General features: G+C 31.7%; 3 protein-coding genes across 7 annotated transcripts; 1 reads left to right on the top strand and 2 right to left on the bottom strand.

Annotated features, from left to right (window-relative positions):
* Positions 1-358: 358 nt before the first annotated feature.
* Positions 359-7,113, top strand: LOC114162234 (Riboflavin synthase-like superfamily protein). 5 transcript variants are annotated; one of them, XR_014984715.1, is made up of 14 exons: positions 359-1,222; positions 1,336-1,495; positions 2,162-2,210; positions 3,333-3,446; positions 3,691-4,113; positions 4,224-4,607; positions 4,688-4,783; positions 4,917-5,032; positions 5,127-5,300; positions 5,476-5,635; positions 5,721-5,927; positions 6,033-6,161; positions 6,290-6,491; positions 6,681-7,113. XR_014984715.1 is itself a non-coding variant. In XM_028046057.2 (14 exons), the coding sequence occupies exons 1-14, from the start codon at positions 637-639 to the stop codon at positions 6,788-6,790; spliced, it is 2,781 nt and encodes a 926-aa protein (XP_027901858.1). In that variant the 5' UTR covers positions 359-636; the 3' UTR covers positions 6,791-7,113. The 5 variants fall into 5 exon arrangements, 4 of the variants coding, with proteins under 4 accessions (XP_027901858.1, XP_027901859.1, XP_027901857.1 ...); XM_028046057.2 differs by having other exon boundaries at positions 5,727-5,927; positions 6,290-6,368; XM_028046058.2 differs by having other exon boundaries at positions 6,290-6,364.
* A 2,925-nt stretch (positions 7,114-10,038) lies between these two features.
* LOC114162728 (putative flavin-containing monooxygenase 1) lies at positions 10,039-14,306 on the bottom strand. Its single transcript, XM_028046691.1, has 5 exons — positions 13,839-14,306; positions 13,140-13,380; positions 11,061-11,239; positions 10,617-10,966; positions 10,039-10,381 (listed from the first exon to the last, which is right to left on the bottom strand). Exons 1-5 carry the CDS (start codon positions 14,304-14,306, stop codon positions 10,039-10,041), a joined length of 1,581 nt encoding a protein of 526 aa, XP_027902492.1.
* Positions 14,307-23,093: 8,787 nt separating this feature from the next.
* On the bottom strand, positions 23,094-24,073 carry LOC114162711 (pectinesterase inhibitor 3-like). Its single transcript, XM_028046671.2, has one exon. The coding sequence runs from the start codon at positions 23,923-23,925 to the stop codon at positions 23,293-23,295; it is 633 nt and encodes a 210-aa protein (XP_027902472.1). The 5' UTR covers positions 23,926-24,073; the 3' UTR covers positions 23,094-23,292.
* Positions 24,074-24,332: the final 259 nt, after the last annotated feature.

Genomic DNA, 24,332 nt, shown 5'->3' with positions numbered 1-24,332 from the left:
ATTTTTTAATTAACTATTAATACAAAATCATAAAATTTAGTCTTTTATCACGGTGTAGTGTGACTGCTATTTCCAACATGTTCTTTAAGAATTGGACATGGATGAAACAATATAGTTCTGAGTAACATGTGATAACAAGAACCTAATAAATGCATATTGCTGCTATCGTGTTATTACTTACGGCTTTAAATAAAGTATTGACGAAAACATATACATACATTCTGCATTATTCTATATTTGTGATTAAAATTATGAGTATGCATAAATGGCAGAGAGATACGGTTCTTGTTATCGTTGGAAGTTTGAGTAATATATATATAAAGAATGTGGGAGTGGTTTTTTTGAGTAAAAAAGAATACAGAAATTGAAGATCCCATTTCTCAACTACTCTCTTAGGTGCGGGGAAGACCAGATTAGCGTTGAAATCGTGTGCGCAAATTCGTTGAGAGGTGTTTGTCTTGTTTTCCAACCATTGCGTTTCTTTTGTTTTAATACAAACTTCCACGACCAAACGTGTGAACCAAAAACCCTCTCTACTCAAACCTTTTGCTTCTCTCTCCGTTGAGGGAGAGAAAGAACTCGCTTCAAGAATTAAACCAACAAAACAACGCATTGCAAGCGAGTTTACATTTGTTGATGAGGACGTCGTCGTTCGGGAGATGCAGCAGCGCCGAGTTCGAACTGCCGGAGAGCTTCGGCACCTCGTCTCCGACGGTCGGGGGACGCGCCTACGGCGCAATGATGCCGGTGTTCCTCAACGACCTCCGGAGCAACCACCACAAGGAGCTCGTGGAGATCACGCTGGAGCTCGAAAACGACGCGGTCCTTCTCTGCAACGTGACGCCGGCGGCCGCGTATTCCGCTCCCAATGCTTCTCCATCGTCGAGCAGGGGAGGGGGTGACGACGGCGCCGGCGTGGCTCGGAGCCTCTCTATTACGTCGAGGATTCGGAGGAAGTTCCCGTGGCTGCGGTCGTTGTCGTCGGCGTCGGTGGAGAGTGTCGCCGCCGCCGAGGATCCGGTGACGACGGCGCGAAACGCGCGGAAAATGAGAGCGAAGCTTGAACGGACGAGGTCGAGTGCGCAGAGAGCTCTGAAAGGTCTGAGATTCATCAGCAAGTCCGGTGAAGCCAGCGAGGAGTTGTGGGGAAAGGTGCAAGAACGTTTCAGCTTGCTGGCCAAAGATGGCATGCTCGCTCGTGAAGACTTTGGTGAATGCATAGGTAATTAAGGTTACAATTTAAGTTAAATTACATTTTTAGTTTAGATTTTGAAGGAGATGCAATGCAGTTTTAGTATAATAATTATAAATTTTTGGCAAACTGAATGATGAAAGGGATGGAAGATTCGAAGGAATTTGCAGTGTGTATATTCGACGCATTGACTCGGAGGAAGGAAAGGAGAGTTAGTAGCATAAACAGAGAAGAGTTGCACGAGTTCTGGTTGCAAATTTCAGACCAGAGTTTTGATGCTCGCCTGCAGATTTTCTTTGACATGTCAGTTTTTCATCATCTTTTCTCTCCTTTTCATGGTTCTCATTAACAAAACAAGTTCATCAGATAATCTCATTTCTATAATTTGATAACTGTTAACTAGTATGTTTTGTGTGTAGTATATATAAATAGTTAGAGTTATTTAATTTGGTACGATGGAGCTTTTAGAGTTACAGAATTTGATAGCTAGAATAGTAGAGTAAAGGGACACATGTTGAAAAAAGACCAACCCTGGTCTAAACGTCTCTCTTAAGCTTCTCTGGTTTAAACTGTAGAGCCCGTAGTCTATGCTTCTGTAGAAGACACAAACAAAAATAATGATATCTTATCTATATGTACTATTATTTTACACCAACCCAGTATCTTTCATTTCACTCAATCTTCAAAATAGAATTTTTATATGTTGTTTGTTGAATTTTGTGTAATGTGATTCTAATGACATTTTTACTTTTGAATTTATTGGAAAAAAGTAAACTATTATTGTTAGTGAATGATATTGACTTGAAATTAATTTGTGACATATTAATCTTCATATAAAATGTCTATAGATAATTTCATTTAATTGAGAGTGAGAATAAATAATAATGTATTTAAATATGGCAACTTCAATGTAATTGTTTTTAAATCACCAGGTTTGACATTGGTCTTCGTTAAATTAATTTATTTCAGGGCAGACAGTAACGAGGACGGAAGAATTACTAGAGAGGAAGTACAAGAGGTAAGATTTAAGATGTTTAAGAAGTACGTGTATATCCAATAAACTCTTACTATTTCGTAAAGTTAATCTTTAATCAAGACTAATCTCTTCTCATAATCGTGTCTAACCTATGACACGTAATGTTAAGTTTAGCAACAACTTCTTAGTAAAATCGTTTCTCTTATAGAGAATTTATTATTTTATAAAAAAAAAATGCTTATACGGGATATTGAAAATTGAATGGGAGATAAAATAAAATAGTATTAGAATTAGAAAATAAGAATTTTCCAAAATTTGCTTCAATTGATTAATTAGGTATGAATTACTTACTATTATTATTTTATTCCTCGTTGAAAATAGAAACTGTCCTATCTATATATATTGTGACCATAGGTTGGCTATCTTTAAGCAATAGTTTAAAAGATAAACGGTACGAAAAATGTTAATGACGATAAGGAACCATAGGTTAAACTTTAAGCTTTTAAATACAGAGTTTGATATGACGTTTGTATAGCTAAATTTTACCCATATAGAATTTTTATGCCATATGTAGCTTGAAAATTATATCTAGTCATCAGTATATGTTGACTAATTCTTTAATGAAAACTCTTAAAAATAAATATGGACAAAATAAAATGGATCTTCTAAAATTTTATTCCGTATGTAATTTGAAAATTACTTTAAGTCTTCTTTTATGTTTGGATAGAAAAAATAAAATTGATCTTTTTTATAAATTAAAATCAATTTATGCATAAGTTAAAACTAAATTTTTTAAAAATTGTATAATAGAGTTTTTACAAATTAATTTATATATAAAACAATTTCATTTTATGTATAAATGAAGTGAAAAAGTTAATTTTATCTTTTATAAGCTCTTTTAGAAAAAAAAAATGGTAAAAGGAAATTTGTATACTATTAAAGTAACTTCACGAATTACTTGGAAAACGAAAGTAGAAAGAGTAAACAGAAAAAAAAATATTAATTTAATGCGGAGAAGACTGTATTGCTCCTCACATTCATCCCGCAAATAGAATCAAATTTTAAAATACATTACGATGTATTCATGAATCATGAAAAAGAGAAAAAAATAATTAGAGAATATTATGTCTGTTCATACGCTCTGTTTTTAATCTTATTCAACAGCTCATAATGCTCAGTGCTTCCGCAAACAAGTTATCGAAGCTAAAGGAACAAGCTGAAGGATATGCTTCCTTAATAATGGAAGAATTAGATCCAGAAAACCTGGGTTATATCGAGGTAAGAGTGAGAGGAAAAAGTCAAAACTATAATATAAATATTCTCTCTCTTAAATCTAATTAACTTATTATTGAAATTTTAAAAGAAATTATTTATAAATTATTAATATTAAATTTGTATATTTTTAAAAATTTATTTTAACATTCATAATAAATAATTTTATGAATTTTAGTTACCCTTTTTTCATCTCTTTTATTATTAATATTTAATGAATGAATAGACTAAAATGATTGCCCTTATTCAGCTGTGGCAGCTAGAAATGTTATTACTAGAAAAAGATAGATACATGAATTACAGCAGACAACTGAGCAGTGCAAGCGTAAATTGGAGTCAAAATATGACTGATACAAGGTCTGGAAATGATATACAAAGATTGCGCAGGACCCTCCAATGTATTGCATTAGAGTATTGGAGAAGGGGTTGGATTTTGTTATTGTGGTGGGTTACCATTGCTACCCTCTTTGGCTGGAAATTTTTCCAGTATAGAAACAGATCAACTTTTCAAGTCATGAGCTACTGCATACCCATAGCCAAGGGTGCTGCAGAGACACTCAAGTTCAACATGGCTCTCATCCTCTTACCAGTCTGTCGAAACACTCTTACATGGCTTCGTTCCACCGGAGCCAGGAAGTTTGTGCCCTTCGATGACAACATTAATTTCCACAAGGTAAGACCAACTTCGGATATTTCTAAATGTTGAAGGTTCTCTTACAGGTTGCCACATAGTTAAATCCATTAACTCCTGGCTTTGACTTTTGTCCCTGTCGTTTTCTACAGATGATTGCATTCGCCATAGCTGTTGCAGTCGCCGTTCATGCGGGCAGTCATCTGGCGTGTGATTTCCCCCTTCTCGTGAACTCATCTCCGGAAAAATTTTCACTTATATCTTCAGATTTCAATAACAAAAGACCCACGTACAAATCACTTCTGACCGGAGTAGAAGGCGTAACCGGTATCTCCATGGTTATTCTCATGGCCATCTCTTTCACTCTAGCAACTCACCACTTCCGGAGAAACGCTGTGAGGCTTCCTTCACCCTTTAACAGATTGACAGGCTTCAACGCATTTTGGTACTCACACCACCTTTTTGCTCTCGTCTACGTTCTGCTACTCGTCCATGGAACATTCTTGTATTTGACCCATCGGTGGTACCACAAAACGGTAAGAAAATTTCAACTGCTATGAACAAACAATAAGCATGCGGATAAGTTGAAAGTAATTTTATTTCCTTTTTGATTCAGACATGGATGTATATCTCTGTTCCTCTGCTGCTGTACATAGCAGAGCGTACTCTACGCACTCGAAGATCAGCACATTATACGGTGAAAATTCTGAAGGTAATCATCCAAATAATTACTCTATCTCCTTTTCCATCTTCCATTTAGCTTAGGATAAGGATCTATAAAGATATTTATAACATAAGAAAAACTTGTTTGTTTCGGTACAAATTTCCTATCACTGATCTAGCAGGTATCGGGGCTACCAGGAAATGTCTTCAGCTTAATCATGTCTAAGCCTAATGGATTCAAGTACAAAAGCGGACAGTACATATTTTTACAATGTCCAAAAATCTCTCCCTTTGAGTGGTATTGTTCTAGTTCTTGGATCTATTGTAAAAGCTATAGACATGACTACAAAAGAGCAAATTCAACTTAAATATCGTCTTGAAATACATTTTAGGCACCCATTTTCCATCACCTCAGCTCCAGGAGATGAGTACCTAAGTGTTCACATCCGAACAGTGGGAGACTGGACACAAGAACTTAAGCTTCTGCTGACAAAAGATGATGACAAATTGCCTTCGGTTAAACGTGGTGCGACGTTTGGTGAACTAATGCAACTGGATCAAAGAGGGTAAGTAAAGGCCAGATTTTTATTTTTATTTTTTCATAAATAGAAGGACAAAATGTTGTTAAAGTTTTGATCAAAAGGAGTTCTAGTAACTAACTATATTCTGAAAACAGTCATTTTGTTCTTCCTATGTTTCAATATCATAAATTGTTATAAAAAGTAGAGATTTGTTTGACAGACAACCGAGGCTGCTTGTCGATGGCCCTTATGGAGCTCCAGCACAGGACTACCAGAGCTTTGATGTACTACTCCTCATAGGATTAGGAATTGGAGCAACTCCTTTCATTAGCATTCTCAGAGATCTTCTCAGTAACACCAAAACACTGGATGAACTCGGGGTAAAGTGCATACTCTGGCTCCCTTTTCAGAAAATAGAATTATTCCACTTCCATCTTCAGTTATCAATTTTTATAATAAGGTCAGATGCAGGAACCATCAAACACAGAAACAAGTCAAGCAACCAGATCAGACGAGAGCTCCAATAGTTTTACATCGTCAAACTTAACGCCCGGAGGAAATAAGAGATCACGAAGGACTACAAATGCTTATTTCTACTGGGTTACTAGGGAGCCTGGATCTTTCGAATGGTTTAAAGGAGTAATGGACGAAGTTGCAGAAATGGACCACAAAGTAAAAATAATAATATGGTGTTCATAAATAACTCTTGACCCTACTTATAAATAGTTTACCAACATACTAACTCTCCTCGTTCTTTTGTTTTTTAATCTGATTCAGGGGCAAATTGAGCTCCACAATTATCTTACAAGTGTCTATGAAGAGGGGGATGCGAGATCAACCTTAATCACCATGATCCAAGCACTGAACCATGCCAAACATGGTGTTGACATCCTATCAGGCACTCGAGTAAGATCTTCAATACCTGGAGTTTTCTGAACACAAAAAGAACAAGGTTTATTGTCTATGCTTATTGTGATTGCACACCTAAACATTAAAACGTGACCATTTTTCCTTTTGTTGTTTTCCAACTGTAGGTAAGAACACACTTTGCTAGGCCTAATTGGAAAGAGGTTTTCAACAAGATTGCCTCCAAACATCCGTTTTCTACAGTAGGTAAATTGCTAGCTACAAAGTGCAGAACCGTTTTTAAGTCAATTAATAATATATATTAATTAACCACTGTTCAATATGTGTTGGAAGTCATGCATACGTCGACGAGAGATAAGTAGATTCACGGTATATAACTAAACGCGATCCCCACCTTATAAGTCGATTTTGTGAGATTGAATTAGATTTAAAATCTACTTTTAACGTGGTAATGAGAATCAGACTTTCTTGGAGATATATTTACTTATAAAGCTTGATCCATATTTTTGACATGCCAATAATAGTAAATTTGAACAAGAAAATGTATCAAACTTGCAGGGGTGTTCTATTGCGGGATGCCAGTATTGGCAAAGGAGCTAAAGAAGCTATCAGTTGAACTCAGCCACAAGACAACTACACGCTTCGAGTTTCACAAGGAGTACTTCTGATATAGGAAATCAAATCTAAAAAACTTTTGCATATTCTTTTGTATTTACAAATTAGATTATTCAAAAGGGAAATTAAGAAATGTTTAGGCCCTACTAAGAAGGAAGCAACTTGTAATTATAGTATATTTGATACGCAAATACAGTACAGTAAACAATCCAATAACAGAGGAACACCATGATCTGAAAACTGCCAACAGTGGAACTGTGAAATCCTCCGGTAAACTCTACCAGCAACCTATACAAAAAAAGTGCGTACGCCACACAAATCTTGCACATTTCCCGTGCGCGACCTTAATCCTATCACTAATTGCTTCTTCTTTTTCTCTGTAAATTCTAAAGATTAGTTCATCTGTAAAGACTTTAAGATTTACATTATGTTCTAATCCTATAAGATTGTTGATTTAATTTTGAAAATTATTAGAATATCTCTTGTACGATCGGTAGAATACTCACATTGGTACTGTTTTTGGTGAAATTTTTTATAATGGAAAATACATTATTTCAACTAAAAGTAAATAACATTTTTATACACCTTTAATTTCATCAGACTAATAATTTAAACGAATTTATTATTTTAAATGCATTAAAGTAATTCAAAAACTGAAGAAAATCAAATAACTAGATTTTTTAAAAATATAATTTATTCAAAAAAGTTATATAAATGCTATTTAAATGTAAAACTATAATGCACAAATATATAATATATGTATTGAATATGAGATGTATATAATATATGGATATATTTATTCTAGAAATAATAAGATATCATACATATGATATAGCATGTTGAAAAATATATACAAATTATTAAAAACATGATATATAATTACTACTCTGAGATTTCACAATAAAATTAAATATATTAAATATTTTTATTATAAAAATTTATAAATTATTATCATTATATATAAATATTATTATTTATATATTAGATATTTAATTCAGTACCATTAAAATATTTTAAAATATTAAATATAGAAACACGTAACACGAATTAAAATATCATAGTATAATATAATAACAAATAAGAAGTAAAAGACAACATGAAAGTAAAGTAAAAAGTAATGAAAGAAAAAATATTGGATAACTAAATTAAACACAACCTATAAAGAACTCCATTACCAAAGGATAGAACAAAAATTTTGATGAGCATGGACACAAATACCACTTCTTTTGTATTCTGTTTGTCCACATTTACATATATCTGTTTCAGAATATATTAGTCATCTCTTTAAATCACAAATAAAATCGTATATATAGATTATATTAAAGTAATTATTCAGCTATTTTTAATAACTACACTATGCTTCTTTCATAATTGGAGAAGACCATTAAGGCAAAAAGAGAAGAAAGAGCGAGGAAAGTTTATAATAAATTTGTTTGATTTTAAAAAATAATTTAAAAAAAAAATTAATGTAAAAAATAAAATTTCAAAAATGTAAATTAAAGTTAAAATCAAATTTAAATTAAAGTATAAAATTATTATAAAATTTTAATAAATAAAATTATATTTCCTAACAAAAATTTAATAAAACTGTATCGGGCACCGAGATACAGGAAGATCGGAATGGTCGGAAAGATCAGAGAAATCGGAAAGGTCGGAGAGGTCGGAACAGATTGTGATCACGGTTGAAATGAAAATATTTAGAGAGAATACGCAAATGCAGTCCATGCATGCCCAAATCAATATATGTGATTCATAGGCCCATAGAAAGAATAAAGAAAACTAACTCACGAAGAAACTGACTTTTAAATCCCTAGATTTTAGGAAGTCATAGACTGTATTTTAGGAGTAAAATAAGGAACAGTGGCATAGTGAAAGTGTTTAAAAAGCGGAGTCCAGTACAAAGTGTGTGAAGGGAAAGAGGACATAAAAGCACGATTCAATGAGGTAAGCAGGGACGGAGGGAGAGAGTAAGAGAGACAAAGTTAGAGTGAGAGAAAGAAAATAGAGAACAAGAAATTATATTGTTTTGATCTGATACATTTTCTGGGTCAGAACAAAAACACATTATCAAAATTTAAATAAATAAATTTATCTTATTAATTATTTCAATATTTTATTTAAATTATTCATTTTGTTATAATAATAAAATATATCAAAATATTTAATTATTGAATATTACATATCATTTTAATATTTATATATATATATATAATAAATTTAATTTTGATCGCTAATAGATTTTTATCTGCCACGTTGTTTTTTTTGTCGTCATTTTTGCAATGACCTTTGCTATCAGTTTTATCTTTTTAGTGATGAAAAGAGTGGTTGCTAAAATGATTTTTTTTAGTGAAAAGACAAGTGATTAAGAACTCAGTTTTTAATTTTTTTCCATTTTTTATTTTCAATGTCACGTTTTAATATTAATACAAATAATTTTTATTAGCTCTTATAATAAGTAAAACGTAATATGCATGTTTGAGTACTCACTCAATTGTTCCGTTTTAAATTATTTTTTTAGCACGAAATTTAGCATCTAATATGAGATATACTAATATCTTAAAAATCTTCTATCTTTACAAGTGGATACTCATCAAGTCCACGTTATTAAGTCGTATGAAGAAGGAGATAAGAAAATACTACTATAAAAATAAGAATTGATTTTAAAATATCACTGCAAACCAAATAGTTTCTTGTGTTTACGAGAGAGATCGGGATAATTGTGTGTTAATGGAGAATTTGCAAATTTTTATATTTCACGAGAAGAATTTGCGATTTTATTCACAACAAATTGTACGATATTTACCGTTTTCGTCACAAAATTACATAAAAGTTTTCTGTTATTGCCAGAAAAATTACGTATAAAATAATAATACGTTTATTGAATATTATAGTTGATGCCCCACGAAGATTATTTTCGTATTTAGAATTTGGATAATGATATTTTAATTATTAAATTTTGATAATATCTAATAATATGATGTGTCATCTTTTAAGTAATTATTTAATATTGAGAATGAGAAAAAGAAAAAATGAAAAATATAACACCTAAAATTATAAGAGAAAATTATCAAAATTTAATAGTCAAAAAATTATTTTTCTTAGTATTTTCCAACGCAATAAGCAACATATAAGTTAGCATCCATTTGGGTAGCATTTGTCTTGACATTAACACATGTTCAAATCTAAATTAACATTGAGTAGATGCTTTATAACACAACATTAAACATTTCTTAACGTATGCATGCTTTTGTTTTCTTATATATTGGATCGTATTATTAATGCAATCACAACTATTATACTCTTAGTTTTGTTTTCTATAGTCCTGACTGGTATAAGGACTGAAAGCCTCTCTGATCCAACTCTTCTTCCTCCAGGAACTCCACCCAATATCTTTACACATTTCATCACAATGGTTGATGCTATATGTTGAAATGCAATGCCTTTTATAAAACCTGCTTGACCTTTTCATCACATTCATCTCCTCAACTGTGTCTGAAAGCATCTTCTCAACACCAGGGACCTCAAATTTCTTATCCACTAATGCAGACAACCACATCGAACGTATCTCAGAACTCGCAAGATTTGAAACACTCTCAATATAACCCACAAAGGCCATGTTTGGAATTAATGGATGAATGGTTCCCCTGTAATACAATAAATTACTATTCAATTACTGAAAAACTCTCACTATCGAGTTAAATCTTTCGTTAATGTCCTCCGCTAAACACTAAAAATACACTGTTTTATTATCAGTGTATCTTAAAAAGACAGCAGAGAAATAACACTACAAAATTTAATAGAGAATCTAAATGTTTATAAAAAATAAAAGGTTTAAAGACAAAACCTTAAATTATTCAAAATTAAGATAGTCCTAATTACCTATATAAGGGAATAACCCCAAATGGGTGATCTAAGAAGTTACGAAAAGGATGTGGTAAGATTCTCTTGAGCTTTTTCTTTCCATCAAAACCTGTAGCAAGAAGAACAACATCGGCCTCAAGTTTAGAGTTGTCTTCAGTTTGAATTCCACCACTCCAGAAGGACCAATTTGATGCTCTTTTGAAGATAATTTTTCCCTTATCAGCTTCAGAGAAGAAATTTTCTGGCACAATGGCCATTTGACAAGAGGCATAGTCCTCCTCAAAGGGGTGCTCTGGTCTTAGTCCATACTTCTGCAATGGAAGTTTCCACAGCAGGTACGACTCAATAAACTTGGAAACTCCTCTTCTCTGTTCAACAAAATAATAATAATAATTTCAGCAAAATTGTCTACACTGTTTACAAGAAAAAAAACCCTAAATAAGTTAAAGAATGGTAATTTACCAAGGGAGATAGAAGGAGGCACAGAAGGGCTTTTAGTAAACCTTGATTAGGTCTTTGGTGAAGGAACTGAGAAAATCTTGTTGAGTAGAATATTGAAAATGGCAATCCCCAAATCCAATAATGGGGAACTATCCAATGTGGAGTCCTCACTATCATGGTGCATGCTTCTCCCTCACCTCCTTCAACCACCAACTTCTTTCGTGTTAAAATTTAATTCACCAATAATACAAGTAGGAGTCACGAAAATGTATACTATTTTTTATCACGAAAAACTAGAAAGGACAATGCTTTTGCAACATAGAACAAGAGAAAATTCAGAGGTTCTAGATTTATAATTTTGTAGTTTGTATCCCACATGGGCGCAGTAATGGGAGAACACAGTTTATTTCATTTCTTTTCCAACATTCATTTGTGGAATGGAAAAAATGAGTATTTGAGTCAAAAAGGTCATCTTTGACAAAGTGGATTTCATGAAACAAAGTCAAATTCAATTTCTTGATTGATCAATAAATAGGATGGAGGGTTTCTTGACCATGAAAATATTATAACAAACATTAAGGAAAGTTTGGTAGACACAAAATTTTCAAGTTCCAACAAATTGATAACCTAACTTTTCTGAGTTTCTCTTGGAAATAACCTTTTTGGTTATTTGTTTAGTTCAGGGGAAATATAATTTTTTTCCAATAAAAAATTTAATATGAATAATACATTAATACTTGCTTAGAAATTTATATAAATATTATTTTTAATGTTTTTATTAAATCAAATAAAATTTTAGTCATTCATAGAAATTATAATTCTCAGAATTCATAAATTTTATCCCCCAAAAATCATTTTCTACCAAGCCTCCCTTGATTTATTTTATTTTTTTTATCACGGCCTAATATTCCCTAAAAAAAATATACCACTTCTTGCATTTTTCATAATCCATTTACTTTCGCATAAGTAATTTTAATTTGATCGTGCTTTATTTATATATTGTAAAATGAAATTCATTACGAGAGTAGTTTCTTGATGTAGTTAACAAAGAAAAAAATGTTATAGAAATATTGAAACAAAAAGAATCTTGGTCACGAATAAGTATACCATTAATGTAGTTAATATCTGAATGTTTTCCTACTATAAAAAGTTTGTTTCCATTATGGGAACATTTCAAAGAGTTAATATGTTCCCTTCTAATCCTATGGAATGGAACCCTCCACCCTTTAATTATATATTTAATTTTCTCTTCCTTCTGCATCACATTTGCAAAAGAATCGTGTAGTTCTCTTAAATCGTGTCCACGATCCATGGAATTGATTTTAGTGGTCAATATTTTATGGATTAATACGATTTTATCAGATTTGTTTTAAGAAATATAGATGAACATGATCAAGTTTTTTTTTTTCAAACAAGTCAATTCAATAAATGAACTGTTCTTTACATATATAGGCTAATACGTGATTCTTCATAAAATTGAATAAGAATATATTAATACCGTAAATATTTTTACATCCTATTCAATCACTAATCTGCATATAATTCAATTCTAATTTTGTATAACCATGTCTTTAACATTTGAATGTCTTAAATGATATAATTTAAAATTATTTAACTATATATATAATTTGTTAAACTAATATGAAAATAAATCCTTCATGTAGACAAATGAATTTGAATTTTTAAATATTTTAACAAATATATAGTTTTTAAACCACTACAATAATAATAATAACAGTTTTTTTTTATATGTAAATTTAAACAAGTCTGTTAGGTATAAGTAATGTTTTTAGCAGCTTAACTAAATTAAATATTTCTATTTATTTAACCTTTTAAAACATGCCGACTTAACTTATTTAATAAATAGGTTAGGCCTAATAAATTTATATATGGTCCGTGAACATAAACTCTGAACAAAGAGTAATGACTAGTTTCTAATCTTAGGAATGATAATAATTATATATTAGGCAAAAAGAAGAGCAACCAAATGATTATAAATTTCTGAGTTCATTACTTCTCTTGAGAACTTGTCTTTATAAATTTTTGAATCTTAATATATTTATTAGAAAATAAAATGAGTGTGGAGAGTCAATTAAGTACCTTGGTTTGCCTTTGCACACTCCATGGCCAAATCAATAGCAGATTTTTTGAAGCCAACGACCACAACCTTCTTTCCTTTGAGAAGCTTAGTAGCACCATCTTCGTCAAGTTTACAGTAATCAAGAGTGTGCATGATCCTACCCTTGAACACTTCGGGACCTTTATTGCATGCAAATTCTGGAATCTTTGCTATGTCACCATATTTTCCAGTGCAAACTACTACAAACTCAAACGCATACCACTGAAATGTAGTTCACAAATTCTTATTATTTCTCATAAAAATGCATATATTATGCTTACAATTCACAGATAAAAGATCCACCTTTTTCTTTCAAAACCTAACCCCACTTCTTAAAACTTGCTTTGGTGATCATAAATTTAAGAAAGTGTATTAATCAGGTTCTTTTCAGACCAAATTTATTAAAGTCGTTTACTTAATTCATGATTTTTATCACTAAATTTTAATATAAATATAAATATTTAATTTTGTAAGTCATTTTAAATATTAATATCGTTAACGGTGTTAATGTTTTTTTGCTAAAAATGACATAATTAAGACATCTTTTCAAAAGTTGAGACTCAATTGACATTTTTTTAAAAGCGGGTACTAAACTGACACGTCTAAATGAAAGTGGGTACCACCCGACTAATTAAACCTATTCTTAAAAGATTGTGATGAAGAAGAAGGTGAAGAAAGACCTGAATGGTGTGTGAATGATTGGTTTTGACAGCAAGTTGCCAAAGAGGGTAACCAGGGAGAGGGGTTCCATGATGAGTAGTAGGTAGGTCTCCAAAACTGGAAGAAACATCATGGTCCCCCCCAACATACAGAATTTCGACCACCTCGGAGTTGAACCTGATGTTCTTAACCAGGTCAAAGTGGTGAGCATAGGACTGCAAATACTCCAAAATCTCCACATGGGTAGGGAAATCTGAATTGTCTCTTTGGGGCCAAGGGAAATCACTGAACTCATAGTCTCGTCTGTGTGACTGAAGCTTGGTGGAGTTGTAGGAGCAATGGCTCCACACCCCACCGATGGAATCAGAGGCCTCAAAAACAATAGGGTTGTGATGAGATAGCTGTTTGGTCGCGGCTATGCCGCTCACACCAGCTCCTATTATGGCTATTTTAGAAACTGAGATTGAAGGGTTATCAAGTGTGGCCATGGTGGTAATCAAAAATTAGGGTAATGACAATGGTGTTTGTGTTATTGTTGTGTATTGTCTGTGTAGCATCAAAAGGTGTGGTTGTCTCAATATATAGAACCCTAGAATGGATGAAGCTGCATGCAGACGTCATGAGTGAAAGCACGTGATTTGGACTACTATGTGATGCGTAATTAATGAACAAATAAACTATTATTTATTCACAAACGTTGCCTATTCGACAAGTCCACACACACTACATAGAGAAAACGAAAACACGAGTTTGAAATCTATATTTTTCATTTGTTCAACATTTTCATCAATTATTACTTTTCTATCAGCAACATAATTAGCATGACCTAACCAGTGCAAGCTCAAATTTTTTTTTTTATCAGCAAAGAATATATATATATATATATATATATATATATATATATATATATATATATATATATATATATATATATATATATATATATATATATATATATTTTAGGATTGTCTTAATCTTTATACAAATCCTAATTTTACATTGAGATTCTTAGATAAATTAAAACAACTTAATATATGTGTATAGCAAAAAATTAAAGACAAATAAAGGACCTTACATATTCAAAGTGCAACTAAAAAATACCACCTTAAGAATATTCACTCATCGATACTTGTTCAAATTGGTAATTATTCTCGTATCGGGTCGAAGGGACACTAAGCGGAACTGTTAATTTAAGATTTGAGATGAGGTTGAGATGAAATTGAGATTAGGTCGAGATGAGACTAGAATGAGACCGAGATGAGGTCAGGATAAGGCCAAGATGAGACCGAGATGAGGCCAGGATGGGTCGATATTCTCTCCCCCGTGTTAGCCAGTCTAAACCCCCTCCTTTTAATAAGATGATGCTCCTCTCTTTATACCTGACCTCCGTCCGACTTGATCTCAACCTCCCTTAAATTCGTGAAAGTAAGTGAGTCTTCATGGGATGACGTGGCCACGATCTCCGCATGAGGATGAGTCATTTCTCATAATCGTTGCCTAGGAAAGTTGACGTGGGTTTTCAGGATGTAGTGGATAGTTGAGCCTAGGTCGGATACGTAGGTCGTCCAAACGCCGGGTACGCTAGGGAGGTACACTAACCATTGGCACTTATTGGATTCATTCCCTTTAGTCTAGTGCTAGATTTAAATTTGTTCATAATCTATTTGAGAGCTTCCTGATCAATAAATAGATATGTATGTAACATTTTGTTCCCTGACCTATTACTCAAAATTAAATAGAAGTGTTGGTGTTGTGCGTACAATAAATCACTGCACCTTTGAAGACTTCCCCTATGAAATATTCAGCATAAAACAAAAGAGACCTCTAGACTAAATAGTTTGAGTAGGTTATAACACATGTTTCCTCTACATCATATTTTGGTGTTTTATACTTGCTTTATTTTAATAAATAATTTTATTATGTAACATGATATTAGATATTTAAAATATATTAAAAATTAGTTTTTTATCTATATGATTTAACTTATAAACTATTTGTTAATAATAGTCCTAAAAAATTTAGAGTCTACGTATTACGTTAAACAAATTGAGTTGACATGATCTTGTTTGTTTCTAAATTTCGAGCTTTCTCACCTTAAAACAAATGTGCGTGCCCTATTTGAATTGCCGTGCACGATTTTTGTTGTTGTTATTATCATTAAATTTCTTTTTTTATTTGAATTTGCAGTCACTTATTATTGATCTTATGAATTTGCAGTCACCAAAAAAAAATTATGGATCTATTCACATATTTGTTTCTTCTTTTGGTGTTTGGTGCTTGCTGGAGGGATGTATAGTTTCTGTGGTTTATGTCACTTTTGTTGATTGGTGTTTTTCTTATAATTTGGTTTGTGTCTCTTAACAAAGGCATTTACCTAGCTCTTTAAATATTTATTGGTGTCTATCAATTTATTGCGTCTTGATTTGTTGGGTACAAGTTATGCTGTGCTTTTGTCACTACTGAAACCTTTTGTTTACTAAAAAAAATCTAAAGATTGAAAACTTGATTTTTTTTTTCTACAATAAACCCATTTCAAAAGAAATTTCCACATATAATTTGTGCCAATAGTATGTATTAGAATAGAATGCTCGTGCCCAAAATGTTGTAGTTTACGAAGAGTCAAATTTGCAATGTAAAATTATTATCGGTGTTAGAATATTAGTTGAAATTTAGTTTTTGAAGATCCTAAATCTAATTGATTCTTTTACACACTAAAAAAAATGAAATTATCGTCGAACAAAATTCATTGAACAGTCAAAGGTACCGATGATTTATCAACAATAAAAATTATTAGTTTATAAAACATATATCGATATATTTTGCTCATGGATAAAAAAAATTCGTCCATAATTATTCATCGATAATTTAGTGATTATTTAAATTTATCAATAGTTATTTATGAATAAATAATAAATTTGCATCACAAATATCACAATTCTTTTTTTTTCTCTTCTTTTCTTTTTTCCTTTTTTATCTTTTTCTTCTTCTCTTCCTTTTTTTTCTTCTTCCTTCTTCTCTTCCACCGTCATCATTTTCGTGGACTCTTCCTCGATCACTTTCTTTGCAGAAACCATTTTGGAAACGGATTTATTGTGGAGAAGAAGCTAGAGTTTGATAATTCAAGGGAAAAAACAGTTTTCGAAATGTAGTGAATTAATATTTGAATTCTACTTGTGGTATATATCTGTACTGAAATTTTGATAGTATTTGTTAACATGATTGCATCCAAAGGGGAAAATTGAGAGAGAGAAAAAAAATTGAGAGATCTGATGAAAGAGAGTTCATTAAAATATTTGCATCCAAAAGGGTGCGAACCTTGCACGAGTGATGAAGGAAGTCGTGGAACACTTGAAATTGTTAGAGGGAGAAAGAATAGATGGGGAAATTAATCAAACACTTGGAAGACATTGCATTCTAGTAATTAAGCGTGTGCTTAATTCTGCGTCAAATTGGTATAAAATTGATTAAAAATAATTTTTTAACACAGAATGAAAAAAATAACTAATTCTTGAAGAATTGATTAGGCTAGAATCAATTATCCAAGAACCAAACACACCCTAAATTAATGACCAAAAACCAAGATATTTTGGAGCTAGTTTAGGATATGTGATTGAGGCACAATGTTTCCATAAATAAGCGATTTGTTTTGGTCTTGGATAGCATTCTTTGGCATTTATATAATTGTATTCAGTAACGTAACTTATTAATATGATCTTTTATAATACTCTTTAATATTTTTAAAGGTTGTTAAGAGAACATTACTATATAAATCTTTATTTGTTTTCATTCCATATTGTTATACCAGCAATAATAAAACAATAGTAATAGTAAACAATCTTATGAAACTATTACACTTTTAAAGGAAAATGAAATAAATAATGATATATAAAAATAAATTATTATTTGTAAAATATTAATTAATAAAAGTCCTAATTTAAAATTAAAATTATTATCAAGTGTATTATATCCTATCCAATAATATCAGTTTAACTTTAAGTCAAGTTGTCAAATAAATAAACTCCATCATTAAAATTACTAACGAAAATGAATGGTGATATTAAAACATAAATATTATATTAAAAATTTATATTAATGAAATAGAATGCTTATATCATATTTAATCAAAACAAACCTATAATTTATATTGAAACTTTGATATTTTTCATTGTTGATAGGTAAGTATATTCCATTGGGTGCTTCACTTTTTTTGGGAATAGTAGTGAAAATGCCCTTGAGTGAGGTTTATGGAGGAGCATTTTGGGAAACATGGTGATTGGTAGCTATACCTACAAATGGATAGGATAGGTCGATTGGCCTAACACATTACTTCAAAAATATGGACTATGAGCTCATAGATATTTTGGTCCCTTTTTAAAAAGTTAAAAAATAACATTTAAACCAAATTATTGGATTTAAATTTAAATTTTAAATCTAATGATTTAATACACCAATAAATATAAATCATAGTACATGGGTTTTTTTAAAATATTATTTTATCTTTTAAATTATAATTTATCAAACGTATTGACTCAATAGGCTATGAGTTGATTTGGTCTACCGACTAAATAAACATAATTCAAAATAATTTGATTTAATTTAATTTATAACTTTTTTGTATAACTTCACCTATTTTGTGAGTTTTTCAACTATCAGAGATGAAAATTTTGATTGATGAAACACTTATAAACTTATTGTTTTTAAGGGTTTAGATTATAATTTGTGTCAATTTTTTTTGTATAAGTTAGATTCATTAATATTTTATTTTATTTTTTGAATGATTCTTCCGTTAAAAGACCAATAAGTAGTATAAAAAAATTATTTTCTATACATGATCAAATAATTTTTCCAACAAAAATTACAAGTCTTTTTATATAATTTTTTAACAAAAATTACAAATCTTCTTATACTATAGGAAAAATCATAAGTCTTTCGATAACGTACGACTATTCTCCAAGTCTATTATACATCAAAGAGACTTATTAAATTTTAATGACAGCTTGAATAAAATTTTATAATATTTTTCTATCGTTAAAAAAATTATAAATATATTATTTTTGAAATTATATGTGAGAAGTGATATTTTGACATTCTATATAAATTTAGTTGAGTTGTTTAATGTGGTATCACCCTTTTTTTTCCAATTTCATATCGGAAGTTGATCAACTTTGTCTTCTGTTTGTTTGACATACTCTTCTTTTCTCATTTTCAATCGTTTTCTTTGAGTAAATATTAGTTTCCTTTCTCTTCTTAACATTTTCTCTCTATATGATTTTGCCTTCTAATTGCTGGAATATCTCAATAGGTTACGAACTATTTCTGTGTTTTGTTGATTTATCTTAAGGCGTTTGTTTTATTAATTTAGTTTTATGAATTGTGAAAATTGAAACAACAATTGGTCGCAGATTATTTAAGAAAGGAAAAGTTAAATTTATTTTTAGTTCATAAATTTTGATATATAACCAAAATTCGTATTTTTTCTAAATTTTAATACACTTTGGTTCGAACTTTAAAAATAAATATATATAGTTTTCTTAATTCAATTGCGTTAAATTTTTTTAACATATTATAATTAGATTTAAAAAATTAACATAATTGAATTAAAAGAATTATACACATTTAATTTTAAAGTTTTAAAATTAAATTATATCAAAATTTTTACACAAGCCAATTCTAATTTTGTATGAAAATTCAAAAACTAAAAATATATTTGAACTCATAATTTGGATGACAAAGTGAGCGACATATATTGGACCTTCTTGGCTATCATTTATTGGGCATTTTTATCATAAGTGGAACTTGTAATCTAATTATTTTGCTTCAATAAAAAACAATGTCATGGTATTCATTGGCATTTTTACTATATAGAATAATCATCTTCAAGGCCCAACATCGTTTTGAGTCCATAGTTCAAGGTGAAAAAGTGAGGGAGCAATTCTTTCCGGACCTCCAAAAATTTTTAAAATTTAAAAAATATCCTTTGACCATATTAGCGAAGCCATGTAGATCACACTTCCAAAATTGTTTTTGGATGTCGACTTTTGAAAGTCAAAATATATTATTGGAAGTCAACTTTCGGAAGTCAAAATATATTACCGGAAGTCGACTTCCGGTTATATATTTTGACTTTCGAAAGTCGACATCCGAAAATAATTTTGGAAGTGTGATATTTGTGGCTTTACTTAAATGGTCAAATGGTATTTTTGGAATTAATTTTTTTTAGGTGTAGAAGAAACTTTGGAGGTGCAAGAAGAAAGACCCCAAAGTGAGTGACATGACAAAGATTACCATTATTTAGGGAGCTTCTCCATGCACCTCCAAATATTTTTCCTGTACCAAAAAATAATTTAAATTTCAACTTTGCCCATCAGTTAAAAGTATCAATATTTTTACCCTTAGTACCAAAAAATAACATATATCGACATCCGATACCAATTTTTTGTTTTACGGATGTCGATATCCGGTACTTTATTTTTTCTTTTTAGTTTTTTCCCGTCACAGATGTCAACATTCGGTATTATGTCTTTTTTTTTTCATTTACGGATGTCAACATTCGGTGTTTGATTTTGTTATACGGATGTCGACATCTGATATTTGATTTTAGATTTTCAAATGTCATATATATATATATATATATATATATATATATATATATATATATATATATATATATATATATATATATTTGAAAGTCTAAAATTTGAATCGGATATCGACTTTTGAAAGTATCTTTTATCGAAAGTCAAAATTCGAAAACAATTTTGGAAGTGTTATCTATGTGATTTCGTTCAAATAATCAAAGGATATTTTTGAAATTATAAAAAATTTTGGAGGTTATATTGACATCTAAAAGTTTAAAATTTTAATTGAGTGTTGATTTTCGAAAGTATCTTTTATCAGAAATCAAAATTCGGAAACAATTTTAGAAGTGTAATTTATGTAATTTCACTCAAATAATATTTTTGAAATTATAAAAGTTTTTGGAAGTATAGAAAAAATCCTTGGAAGTGCAGGAAGAAAGTCCTACTCATATGTGATAAAGTGATAACTTAGCCAAAATGGATTCGAATAATCCGATTCGTCATCCCTATTTCTTATACTAATTGTCTCATCCTCTTGAATTTCTCTCAATTTTCATTGTCCATAAAACTCTTTATTAACTTCAATGTTCTGTCCTAAATGTCTTTTTCTTTTCTTTTCTTCCTTAAGGGCATGTTCTCTTGGGTGGAATTTACTGTTGAAGAGAATAAGGGAGCGCGGATTTAATTTAACATTGTGTTCCATTGCAGTGATATGAGCCGATATGGGACGACTGATTTGAGGGATACACTGATTTTTTCATCCACGGTATACGCAGAAGATTAGCGAGTATCAATGGACATTTTACTAAAAAGCCCTCGTTTTTACTTTCCGACGCAGTACTTGGACCGGCAACATTCGTCCTTTGCCATTCGTGTCTCTGAAAAGATTTGTGAAAGATTCCTCTGACCAGATTCTTCTCCACCACAACTCTCACTCATTTTAAAATGGTGCAACACCGGTGTTTGGTTGTTTGGTGTTGTGAAGCAGAAGCTCATTGAAAGGTGAGTTACGGTGTGTCATTTGGGGAAGATGAGGTTCTTTGGGGGTGTGGTGGTGGTCGTGAGGTGTTGTGGTGGTGGCATGTAGGAGGTGTTGCAGGACTGGGATGGTGGTGCCGTGTAAGAGGTGTTGCAGGCTGTGATGGGAGTGGGACGGCACCGGTTACGTAACCGGTGCCATGTTTTGAAATAACGACACCGGTTATGACACCGGTGTCATGCTTATATTTTTTTTTTTCACGCATTTGTTTGTTTTGTGCAGGTGGACCTGGACGTGGAGGAATTGGTTGGAGCTGCCGGCTGCCGGAGGAGCTGAGGTTATGCACCCTTGTTGAAAAATTCATTTTATTAACTTAATGAATTTGAGCAAAAGGGTAGCTGCACATGGGAAGGTGATCAATGAGAAACACTAGCAAAAAGTAATGATATGTAACCAAGAAATACCTTAACTGGATTAAATCCAAGGTTTATGCCAGCATTAATTGAATTCATAACTTTTTCATGCCCTCTGCGTCTGGTCATAAACTCAAACTTTGCAGGTATAGATGCATAATATCGGTGAAGAAAAAGAGAGTGGTAATTTCTCATTAATTCATGATTATGATGATCGCAATTTAATTTAAAAAATTGATATGAATGGAGAAGTATCAGTATTTGACATGGGAACAAACACCTTTATGTTTCCATTTTGAGTATCAGGGCATGGCATCGTAGATCATATTAATTGCAGGCCTTCTAAATGTACAGATAAATGAATTGGATAGTTTAGTGATGAGGGTGAAGGACTCGGGATTAAGAAATTGGTATTTCAGGCCTATAACTTTTTTGGCAAGTAAAATCAAGACTTTCTATGCAAACTTTTAATATTTAATATTTTATACATTTTCTTGTACTATTTTTTTACATTAATCAAAATTCATTTTTTTTTTAAGTTTTAAAAAAATTTAATTCAATTTTTATGACTAAAAATAACTAATTTACAAATTATTTCAATAACATCAATTCAAAAATTCATCTTTTTTTATACAAGGGTATTATAGTAACTTAATAAATATATCTATTTTAACATATAATTTTATCTATCACATCAATCAAATCTTTCACTAACTTTCACAAAAATTATCTCCAAATCCACTCACTTTATCCTCTAAATCTACTCAAAAAAACACAAATATCCATCCACCTAAATCTACACAAATCCATCTTCACACTCTCCCCCATATCTATCTACACAAAGGAACACACCTTAAGATACCCTTCTTACTTATTAGGTCAATATTTCAACTAATGATCTAACTTAACACCACATTACCCACTTAGTCTTATCCTCATAAAATGTAAGGCTAAGCATTCTTTTCTTTTAACACTAACCCTGGACATTTGGATTTACCACCACGATTTAAAAAATATTTTTTATATCGAAAACATTAATCTTAACTAAATAAAAAAATAATATACTTTTAATCTCTATATTTTAATTTCTAAATCCTACGATATTCTTGACGACACTAAAGTTCCATGTCACTTTAAATAAATGCCGAAGAAAAAAAAAAGAGAAACCTATTAAACTTTTATAAAGAGATACACGTCATAATTAACTAATAAGACATCACACCAAGTAAAGTAGCTCCACTTCCCACTCTCTTTTTCCAAATTATTAATCGGTTTTCTCTGAAAGATGCTAGTATTACATGTGAATTCAGCATATAAAGATATATCATTATTATTTATTATTATATAATATAGTAATATACATACTTTTTAATTATAGTAAGAAACGCAAAAAAGCAAAAAGGAGTCACTCGGTGCTTTACCTAATAAATAAACTAGACATTACAGTTTCACGTAGTCTGCTTCACCTGCTACCTGCATTTGTCATACCACTTTCTAACATATTTCAATTCTTTGAGACGATCAGGCCTGGGCTTGGTCTGGGTCTGGGCTTGGACTTGGGCTTTCCGGTCCTACTTTGACCGAGTCGATTAATCATATACAGAGCATTGCTGGTGACCCTGGCAACGTCGTTCACCCTGCGTTTGACGTCGGGCCTGGCATTGCCGGCGAAGCCGTCGAGGCAAGTGTCGCCGTCGGTGAGGGCAGCGCTCACCCACGTCTGTGCGTTGCTCATTTGCCAGCGGAAGGTCTCGGCGCGTAGGTGTTGTAACTCGTCGAGGCTCCGCCGGAGCTGGTCCACGGAGTCCGAGATCTGCTCAGTGCAGTCTCGCAGCGCGGAGCGCTGCCGCTTGCTCATGGCGGCGGCGCCGCCTTTGGACAGCGTGTGCAGGAACTTGGAGGTCCGGCGGGTGTGGGCCAGGCTGACCCTGAGCGCGGCTCGGGCCATGTCGAGGGGCGTGTTGGCGGGCCCCGGGTAGTGCGAGAGGGTGCGCAGGCACAGACGCGGGTAGCGTGCGTGGACGCAGGAGGATCGGAGTAGATCCTGCGGCTTGCTCTGTGCTGCGGTGGTGAAAAGCGTTGGAGATGTTAAGAAAACAGAGAGTAGAAGCATTGAGAGTGAGATTTGGAGGTGCATTGTTGTGTAGATCTGGAAGAAGAAGAAGAGAGTGAGTGATGAAGAGTGTGGCAGTGTTTGGTGGTGGTTGGGAATTGGGAGAATGATTTTGATTTTGGAGAATTAATAAAGGGATTTTTGCGTTATGCTGATGAAGCTGTATGGGCGGTGGAATTTGTGCGTATTTATAACTGTGTTTGGGTGACGAGACTACCATATGTATTTAAATTTTATTCCATTTTTATTTTAATATAAAATTTAAAGTAACTTTTAATACTTTGGTTTTTGTTATACAAGCTGTTAAATAGTCTTTTATATAGAAAAAAAAAGACTAAATGTATTACAATTGAAAAATCATTAAATATAAGGATCTGTTTGTAACTTTTGATAACTTTTTCATTCTTAATTTTAGCTATTTTTATATTTAT

The sequence above is a fragment of the Vigna unguiculata genome, chromosome 9 (genome assembly GCF_037176805.1).
Source record: "Vigna unguiculata cultivar grain cowpea cultivar isolate G323 ecotype 2 chromosome 9, ASM3717680v1, whole genome shotgun sequence".
In the NCBI taxonomy this organism is placed as follows: domain Eukaryota; kingdom Viridiplantae; phylum Streptophyta; class Magnoliopsida; order Fabales; family Fabaceae; genus Vigna; species Vigna unguiculata.
This window is presented reverse-complemented; position numbering and strand designations above follow the sequence as displayed.